The sequence below is a fragment of the Salvelinus fontinalis genome, unplaced genomic scaffold (assembly GCF_029448725.1).
Source record: "Salvelinus fontinalis isolate EN_2023a unplaced genomic scaffold, ASM2944872v1 scaffold_0010, whole genome shotgun sequence".
Lineage (NCBI taxonomy): Eukaryota > Metazoa > Chordata > Actinopteri > Salmoniformes > Salmonidae > Salvelinus > Salvelinus fontinalis.
The window spans coordinates 478792-488851 of NW_026600219.1; the positions used below are offsets into that span (position 1 = coordinate 478792).

A 10060-nucleotide genomic window follows, 5' to 3' on the forward strand; every position below is an offset into this window, starting at 1 on the left:
GTTGATTGACATGTCGGACCCCGCGAACACTGGGTACTGGTAGGTACAACACAACCATCTACTAGCCTAACACATAACACACAGTAGTCTGTGCGGGTCGCTACAATATTTACAGTAGCCTACAATGGCATATATATGAATAGGCTACTTGATGACAACGTATGCAAATGTTACATTCTCTACATTTAATGTCAGTTTCATTGTGGACCTTTTTCCCATAAAACAAAAGCACAGAGGGCGTAACATAACTTCCATTTAAAAATGTTCCACTTGTGCAGCGCTCCAGACCGAATAACTGAGTATGTGTAAAACCCTTTGCCTGATACAGTTTTCCTTAAAAGTAAAGTCAACATGAGAATGCAGTTTAAACCACCTCTGACCAAATATAACTAATGCGCTTTAGTGCTAGTGCGCCTAAAGACGTTTTTTTGTGGTTTGTAGCTGTTATTTCTTGATACGCATCAGTTATAGCACATACTTTGATATGTTTTATTAAAAAATGGTTAGAAATATGTGTGAAGTTATTACAACGTGCGCGCATGCTGCTATGGCTCATTCACTCACGTGACTCAGCTGCCAGCTGCAGTGCTCTCTACACACACATATACACACACACACACACACACGGACCTTCCCACCACTCACTCAGCAACAGCCTGCCTCACTGCCTGATAGTCAGCCGCGGCAGGTCACAGTGAAATAAATCTATCTTTTTTTTTTCCCCCAAGAGAAATGCTATTGCGGCGGATGTGTAAAATGGAAGTAGCCCAAAAACCCGCGACCAATACATTTCCACCCGCGACATCGTATTCAAAGTAGCAACATTTCTGGAAACCGGCTGACATGGCAATCTTGCTTTTCGTAACTCTGCTAGTCCGGATGGAACGCACCTACACAATCAAGGATTAGCTGTCGACAACCGATCAATCGAACTAAGAGCGGAAGTCGGAGAATGCACGATGACAAGAAGCTCGCTTGATATTAAAGAAACAAAAGCCCCAAATAGCTATCGCATAAGTTTTCCAACAGAACGGTTAATACACGTGTGTTTCTAGTAAATGTTTAAATATTTGTTCATCCAAAAGAGGGGATTAGACATTTGAAGAAAAAAAGGTAACCAGAAAAAATCAAGCTAGCTAAATTAGCTGAAATGCTAGCAAACCCAAAAAGCTGTCTGACTAGCTAGCTAGCTAGCTTACTAGTTTTTTTTTATATAGCAACTAGGAAGCTAAAATACATCTTTCAGTTGTATTTTTTGTCACTCATAAGATGTGATGTCACTTAGATGTACTGGCAGAAGTGTCAGACAACTTACTAGCTAGGTATCAGAGTAGCAACTTGACAAGTGCGATACCATTTATTAGCCACGTAAACCTAGCTAACTAACGTTATGTGAAATGTGTGAACATCATAAAAAGCTGTATGGTATGTGAACACCCAAACTAGGTCTGAACCATTGACTAAAATAAATAATAGTTTGCTCGTTGTTCAGCCCATATATCTACTGAGAAGTGTAACAACTATGTTTGTTTACTAACTTTATTTGTTTGTGTTGACTTCAGCTGGATTTAGTCTTTGAGGAGCTAACAATGCCGCTATATGTTGACTTAGAGGATGGACCCAACCCTGACAGTGTGTTGCCTTCAGGTATATTTTTGTCTTTCTGTAGCTAGCGTCTAACGTTGTACTGTTGTGGTGTATCAGGATGGACCCAGCCTTGTTGAGAGAGCGGGAGCTCTTTAAGAAGAGGGCTCTCTCTCAGCCCACGGTCGAGAAGAGACCTGCAGCCTCCGAGTCGGGCGGTTCCAAGAAGAAGAAGTCCAAAGCTGACAAAGAGGCCTCCGGGTCCAAACATGGCGCAGGTAAGACCAGGGGTGTATTCATTACGCCGATCCTGTTGCGAAACATTGAGTCTGTTGCAAAAAGTTTCCATTTACTCCAAATAGAAAACATTTAGCAAAAAAAATATAGTTTAAATTAGACAAATTAAGGTAGGTCCCTCCCTGTTTCGTTTGCCCGGTTTGCTTCCATTTTGTTCTTAAATGGTAAACGGTTTCCGCTGCAAGAATGAATACACCCCAGAAGGGCTCTACAACCTGGGGTGTATTCATTAGTATAAACTGTAGTAAAAGGTTTTGCAACAGAAAAATGAAAACAAGCACTTCTTATTGGACAAATGTAGGTGTGTCCCTTCCTCCCCCATTTCAGCATTTGTACTTCCATTTGGTTCCTACTAGTGAGTACATACCTTTATATTTGGGTCATGTTCATTAGGCCCCAGATGGAACAAATCTGACTGAAATGGGGAGGGATTACCTAAACTTACCTGTCAAATAAGAAACGCTTGTTTTCGTTTTCCGTTGTAAAACATTTTTGCTATGGTGTGCCCCAATTAATACAGTCTTGAAATCTATTATACTGCTGGTTGTGTGTCACATCGGTAGCCTGGGTACCTGCTTGCTTCTACATTCCACAATGAAAGTGTTATTTTCTACAAACATGTTTAAATGGCTTATTTTGTTTTTCTTCGTTGACCACAAACACTCGTTGTACACTTTAACAAGCTTCATTTCAACATTAGTACTTTTGAAATGAGACCAGACAGTTTGTTTTTCTTACGTGATAATTGTTTATTCGTCATCATCATCATCATCATCATCATTTTAGGCAAGTGAAATAATACCTTGTGCTCAATGCAAGTAGATTACTTTATTTACATTGGTGTGTGTACAGGTGCCCCCCCCCCCCCCCCTTCAAGAGAGAGTAGTATCATGGCCACTTGGCTGTGGTTTAAAATATGTTGGTGAGTGGTGACATTATCACAGGCAACATGTTGATTACATCATTACTACACAGCAAGTTGTGAACAGTTTTTTAGTCAAATGGATGAGGACTTCACTACAAAGGCAGTCAAAGCATTAGGGCATTGAATAAAAACAATCTGTAAATTACATTAAAACGTGGGACTTCTTCTGTGGTAGCTGGATCTTTTGTGGACATCTTTAAAGTAACTGTCCAGTGAAAACAGAATATTAACTTTAAAAGTGAGCTTAACTCGTATTTGTGGTCAAATCATAAATTGGAGCAAAAAAACACTTAAAAAAAAAACCCCACCTCAAACGTGGATCTCAAACAGACCATTTAAAAAAATGCTTGTTATTTCCTCATATAGGATGAGATCATCATCCTGAGTAGGATGAGATGGCCAATCAGCGGTCTGCTCCATTCATATGTTTAATAACCAGTACACGCCCACACCATTCCAACACACAAAAGCTGCTTTTTAACATAATTTTTTTTGGGGGTTGGACAGGGGACTTTCATAGAAATCTGGAAACACTACGACAGTTACTTTAATTTTTGGTCGTCTTGGTCGTTGACTTTGGGTGACTTTCTTGCTCTGTAGGGTCCTAGAGGGTTGGCTATCATTGTGGATCTCCTCTGTGTCTTTAGCTGTCTCGAATGGTATGTCTTGTACTTAACATGTGGTGATGGGATGAAGATGCAGGCTAGGCTTTAACATCCGTCGAATAATAGACTTGGCAAAACCCTGGACTTGGCAAAGGAGAGCTCTTCTTCTCTCCTGCCTTCCCTGCTGACGTGCTTTGAATAGATAACACCACCATTCCCCCCCCCCCCCCCCCCCCCCCCACACACACACACACACACACACACACACACACACACACACACAATCTCACACATACGAAGGTGCAGTCTCACTGTTCTCCAACTGTGAGCACACAGCACAGTCAGTCTCGGGTTCAGATTCAGGGTCAACGGTCATGACCTAACTTCCTGCTTGGCCCTGGTCACTGTGGCAACGACCCCTTAACCCCCTTACACCACCTCGGTTTGTGACCCCGTGGGACTGTGGATCTTGTCCACCATGTTCTGGAAGGGTCCAGCCTCCTCCATCAGGTCACGATGGGTCTTCCCCTGCATGAGAAGGAAAACCGTAGTTTAGACAGAGCTGTTATTGTACGATGTTGACAGCATGGAGACCTGTCACCTTCATAACCAAAAACGGAAACAATAGAGAAACATGGGTTTAGGTTAGACCTAGTCTGTACAATGGGTTTAGGTTAGACCTAGTCTGTACAATGGGTTTAGGTTAGACCTAGTCTGTACAATGGGTTTAGGTTAGACCTAGTCTGTACAATGGGTTTAGGTTAGACCTAGTCTGTACAATGGGTTTAGGTTAGACCTAGTCTGTACAATGGGTTTAGGTTAGACCTAGTCTGTACAATGGGTTTAGGTTAGACCTAGTCTGTACAATGGGTTTAGGTTAGACCTAGTCTGTACAATGGGTTTAGGTTAGACCTAGTCTGTACAATGGGTTTAGGTTAGACCTAGTCTGTACAATGGGTTTAGGTTAGACCTAGTCTGTACAATGGGTTTAGGTTAGACCTAGTCTGTACAATGGGTTTAGGTTAGACCTAGTCTGTACAATGGGTTTAGGTTAGACCTAGTCTGTACAATGGGTTTAGGTTAGATCCAGGTTATACAATGGGTTTAGGTTAGATCCAGGATATACAATGGGTTTAGGTTAGATCCAGGTTATACAATGGGTTTAGGGTTAGATCCAGGATATACAATGGGTTTAGGGTTAGATCCAGGATATACAATGGGTTTAGGGTTAGATCCAGGTTATACAATGGGTTTAGGTTAGATCCAGGTTATACAATGGGTTTAGGTTAGATCCAGGTTATACAATGGGTTTAGGTTAGATCCAGGTTTTACAATGCGAACAGCTTGCAGCCTATTGCTTTCATATGAACAATGGCACAAGACATGGGCGTGCCCGCTGGTGATTGGTTGGTAAAGATGCTGTTCCACTCACACATCCTGGAAAGGTTGTGTGAAACAGAAACAAAGTTGACTAGACACTATATCAACATGACAGCTTCAAGTTAGTGCTGTTTTGTTGTTGTTGTTGTCAGCCATTTAAAAACTATACTGACAGAGTGGTTTATGTCCCAGAGCTCCTCTTACCTCGGCCCAGAAGAATTACACTTCAGCAAATTATACAAGAAGAGTAAAGCGAACAGGCCTGGTCTCACCCTGGAACAGCTGACTGAACAGTATAGTAACAGGCCTAGTCTCACCCTGGAACAGCTGATTGAACAGTATAGTAACAGGCCTAGTCTCACCCTGGAACAGCTGAATGAACAGTATAGTAACAGGCCTGGTCTCACCCTGGAACAGCTGAATGAACAGTATAGTAACAGGCCTGGTCTCACCCTGGAACAGCTGAATGAACAGTATAGTAACAGGCCTGGTCTCACCCTGGAACAGCTGAATGAACAGTATAGTAACAGGCCTGGTCTCACCCTGGAACAGCTGAATGAACAGTATAGTAACAGGCCTGGTCTCACCCTGGAACAGCTGAATGAACAGTATAGTAACAGGCCTGGTCTCACCCTGGAACAGCTGAATGAACAGTATAGTAACAGGTCTCACCCTGGAACAGCTGAATGAACAGTATAGTAACAGGCCTAGTCTCACACTGGAACAGCTGAATGAACAGTATAGTAACAGGCCTGGTCTCACCCTGGAACAGCTGAATGAACAGTATAGTAACAGGCCTGGTCTCACCCTGGAACAGCTGACTGAACAGTATAGTAACAGGCCTAGTCTCACCCTGGAACAGCTGAATGAACAGTATAGTAACAGGCCTGGTCTCACCCTGGAACAGCTGAATGAACAGTATAGTAACAAGCCTAGTCTCACCCTGGAACAGCTGAATGAACAGTATAGTAACAGGTCTCACCCTGGAACAGCTGAATGAACAGTATAGTAACAGGTCTCACCCTGGAACAGCTGAATGAACAGTATAGTAACAGGCCTAGTCTCACCCTGGAACAGCTGAATGAACAGTATAGTAACAGGTCTCACCCTGGAACAGCTGAATGAACAGTATAGTAACAGGGCTCACCCTGGAACAGCTGAATGAACAGTATAGTAACAGGCCTGGTCTCACCCTGGAACAGCTGAATGAACAGTATAGTAATAGGCCTGGTCTCACCCTGGAACAGCTGAATGAACAGTATAGTAATAGGCCTGGTCTCACCCTGGAACAGCTGAATGAACAGTATAGTAACAGGCCTAGTCTCACCCTGGAACAGCTGAATGAACAGTATAGTAACAGGCCTGGTCTCACCCTGGAACAGCTGAATGAACAGTATAGTAACAGGCCTGGTCTCACCCTGGAACAGCTGAATGAACAGTATAGTAACAAGTCTCACCCTGGAACAGCTGAATGAACAGTATAGTAACAGGCCTGGTCTCACCCTGGAACAGCTGAATGAACAGTATAGTAACAGGCCTGGTCTCACCCTGGAACAGCTGAATGAACAGTATAGTAACAGGTCTCACCCTGGAACAGCTGAATGAACAGTATAGTAACAGGGCTCACCCTGGAACAGCTGAATGAACAGTATAGTAACAGGCCTGGTCTCACCCTGGAACAGCTGAATGAACAGTATAGTAACAGGCCTGGTCTCACCCTGGAACAGCTGAATGAACAGTATAGTAACAGGTCTCACCCTGGAACAGCTGAATGAACAGTATAGTAACAGGCCTAGTCTCACCCTGGAACAGCTGAATGAACAGTATAGTAACAGGCCTGGTCTCACCCTGGAACAGTTGAATGAACAGTATAGTAACAGGCCTAGTCTCACACTGGAACAGCTGAATGAACAGTATAGTAACAGGCCTCACCCTGGAACAGCTGATTGAACAGTATAGTAACAGGCCTGGTCTCACCCTGGAACAGCTGAATGAACAGTATAGTAACAGGCCTGGTCTCACCCTGGAACAGCTGAATGAACAGTATAGTAACAGGCCTGGTCTCACCCTGGAACAGCTGAATGATCAGTATAGTAACAGGCCTGGTCTCACCCTGGAACAGCTGAATGAACAGTATAGTAACAGGTCTCACCCTGGAACAGCTGAATGTACAGTATAGTAACAGGCCTGGTCTCACCTTGACACAGCAGCCACAGTCCAGCAGCTCGTAGAGGAAGGCCAGGGCTGCCAGGGAGACTACTGTGAGGATGAAGAGGAGGAGGATGACGAAGCACGCTACGTTCCAGCCGTCGTGGAACGGGTACACCTCTTGAACCTGCAGGGAGACCTGGGACAGCGGGGCGACGTCAGGGAGCCACGGGAGAGAGGTGGTGTTGAGACGGTCCATGTTGTTGTTGGACCTGGGAGAGAAATGATAGAGGAAGTCCGGGTTGGTTCTGGTCCTGGAGAGGTTTGAGAGGGCTGCTGGTGTTAACAGTCCATGGTCCGTAGAGAGAGAGAGAGAGAAATTATGGTGTTGTGTTGTGCCTGGCCCTGTAAACAGACACCAGGTCTGAAAGACAGAAGGACAGCGGGGTAACATCAGACCCGGTGTCTATAAAGAGAGCCTTTATAGAGCCTCAACTCAGAGTTCTGGTGCTCTGACCTGGAGGGAGACAGAACCTCTAAACTCAGAGTTCTGGTGCGGTGAACTGGAGGGAGACAGAACCTCTAAACTCAGAGTTCTGGTGCGGTGAACTGGAGGGAGACAGAACCTCTAAACTCAGAGTTCTGGTGCTCTGACCTGGAGGGAGACAGAACCTCTAAACTCAGAGTTCTGGTGCGGTGAACTGGAGGGAGACAGAACCTCTAAACTCAGAGTTCTGGTGCGGTGAACTGGAGGGAGACAGAACCTCTAAACTCAGAGTTCTGGTGCGGTGAACTGGAGGGAGACAGAACCTCTAAACTCAGAGTTCTGGTGCGGTGAACTGGAGGGAGACAGAACCTCTAAACTCAGAGTTCTGGTGCTCTGACCTGGAGGGAGACAGAACCTCTAAACTCAGAGTTCTGGTGCTCTGACCTGGAGGGAGACAGAACCTCTAAACTCAGAGTTCTGGTGCGGTGAACTGGAGGGAGACAGAACCTCTAAACTCAGAGTTCTGGTGCGGTGAACTGGAGGGAGACAGAACCTCTAAACTCAGAGTTCTGGTGCTCTGACCTGGAGGGAGACAGAACCTCTAAACTCAGAGTTCTGGTGCGGTGAACTGGAGGGAGACAGAACCTCTAAACTCAGAGTTCTGGTGCGGTGAACTGGAGGGAGACAGAACCTCTAAACTCAGAGTTCTGGTGCGGTGAACTGGAGGGAGACAGAACCTCTAAACTCAGAGTTCTGGTGCGGTGAACTGGAGGGAGACAGAACCTCTAAACTCAGAGTTCTGGTGCTCTGACCTGGAGGGAGACAGAACCTCTAAACTCAGAGTTCTGGTGCTCTGACCTGGAGGGAGACAGAACCTCTAAACTCAGAGTTCTGGTGCGGTGAACTGGAGGGAGACAGAACCTCTAAACTCAGAGTTCTGGTGCGGTGAACTGGAGGGAGACAGAACCTCTAAACTCAGAGTTCTGGTGCGGTGAACTGGAGGGAGACAGAACCTCTAAACTCAGAGTTCTGGTGCGGTGAACTGGAGGGAGACAGAACCTCTAAACTCAGAGTTCTGGTGCGGTGAACTGGAGGGAGACAGAACCTCTAAACTCAGAGTTCTGGTGCTCTGACCTGGAGGGAGACAGAACCTCTAAACTCAGAGTTCTGGTGCTCTGACCTGGAGGGAGACAGAACCTCTAAACTCAGAGTTCTGGTGCTCTGACCTGGAGGGAGACAGAACCTCTAAACTCAGAGTTCTGGTGCGGTGAACTGGAGGGAGAGATCACTTACTCCATCAGGGCACAACTTCCTGGGGTGCAGAGTGCTTCCTGCTTACTTACACACATAGACACACACACACACACACACACGCCAGGAGAAGTGAGAGCGACTGTGCTGACTGACCCAGTTTGGTTGAGTGAACCAGAGAGAGACGGAGAGGAAATGGGGCTTGTCCTGAGTACTGCTCTACAGACACACCAACCCTGAAACACTGTTAGTGTGTAACCACCAACCCTGAAACACTGTTAGTGTGTAACCTGAAACACTGTTAGTGTGTAACCACCAACCCTGAAACACTGTTAGTGTGTAACCTGAAACACTGTTAGTGTGTAACCTGAAACACTGTTAGTGTGTAACCACCAACCCTGAAACACTGTTAGTGTGTAACCACCAACCCTGAAACACTGTTAGTGTGTAACCTGAAACACTGTTAGTGTGTAACCACCAACCCTGAAACACTGTTAGTGTGTAACCTGAAACACTGTTAGTGTGTAACCACCAACCCTGTAACACTGTTGGTGTGTAACCTGAAACACTGTTAGTGTGTAACCACCAACCCTGAAACACTGTTAGTGTGTAACCACCAACCCTGAAACACTGTTAGTGTGTAACCACCAACCCTGAAACACTGTTAGTGTGTAACCACCAACCCTGAAACACTGTTAGTGTGTAACCTGAAACACTGGTAGTGTGTAACCACCAACCCTGTAACACTGTTAGTGTGTAACCTGAAACACTGGTAGTGTGTAACCACCAACCCTGTAACACTGTTAGTGTGTAACCTGTAACACTGTTAGTGTGTAACCACCAACCCTGAAACACTGTTAGTGTGTAAACCTGAAACACTGTTAGTGTGTAACCTGAAACACTGTTAGTGTGTAACCACCAACCCTGAAACACTGTTAGTGTGTAACCACCAACCCTGAAACACTGTTAGTGTGTAACCACCAACCCTGAAACACTGTTAGTGTGTAACCTGAAACACTGTTAGTGTGTAACCACCAACCCTGAAACACTGTTAGTGTGTAACCACCAACCCTGAAACACTGTTAGTGTGTAACCTGAAACACTGTTAGTGTGTAACCTGAAACACTGTTAGTGTGTAACCTGTAACACTGTTAGTGTGTAACCACCAACCCTGAAACACTGTTGGTGTGTAACCTGTAACACTGTTAGTGTGTAACCACCAACCCTGAAACACTGTTGGTGTGTAACCTGTAACACAGTTAGTGTGTAACCTGAAACACTGTTAGTGTGTAACCACCAACCCTGAAACACTGTTAGTGTGTAACCACCAACCCTGAAACACTGTTAGTGTGTAACCACCAACCCTGAAACACTGTTAGTGTG

The 10060-nt window shown here is 45.2% G+C and overlaps 2 protein-coding genes across 4 annotated transcripts in view; one reads left to right on the plus strand and one right to left on the minus strand.

Moving 5' to 3' along the window:
* Nucleotides 1-926: 926 nt before the first annotated feature.
* Nucleotides 927-10060, plus strand: part of LOC129842062 (general transcription factor IIE subunit 2-like) — a 30433-nt gene continuing 21299 nt past the window's right edge. Inside the window, exons 1-2 of the mRNA XM_055910452.1 lie at nt 927-1113; nt 1705-1862. Of these exons, the coding sequence (XP_055766427.1) occupies nt 1706-1862 (157 nt within the window). The 5' untranslated portion in view covers nt 927-1113; nt 1705. The remainder of the gene's footprint in view (nt 1114-1704; nt 1863-10060) is intronic.
* The window catches only part of LOC129842063 (small integral membrane protein 18-like), a 15739-nt gene continuing 9335 nt past the window's right edge, over nt 3657-10060 (minus strand). For 2 of the 3 annotated variants that reach the window (XM_055910453.1, XM_055910454.1), the window contains exons 2-3: nt 6989-7211; nt 3657-3939 (exon numbers count right to left, since the gene is read on the minus strand). In XM_055910453.1, the coding sequence (XP_055766428.1) occupies nt 3841-3939; nt 6989-7198 (309 nt within the window). In that variant the 5' untranslated portion in view covers nt 7199-7211 and the 3' untranslated portion in view covers nt 3657-3840. Of the gene's footprint in view, nt 3940-6988; nt 7273-10060 lie in introns of all 3 variants that reach the window. The other variant, XM_055910455.1, reaches the window with a different exon arrangement.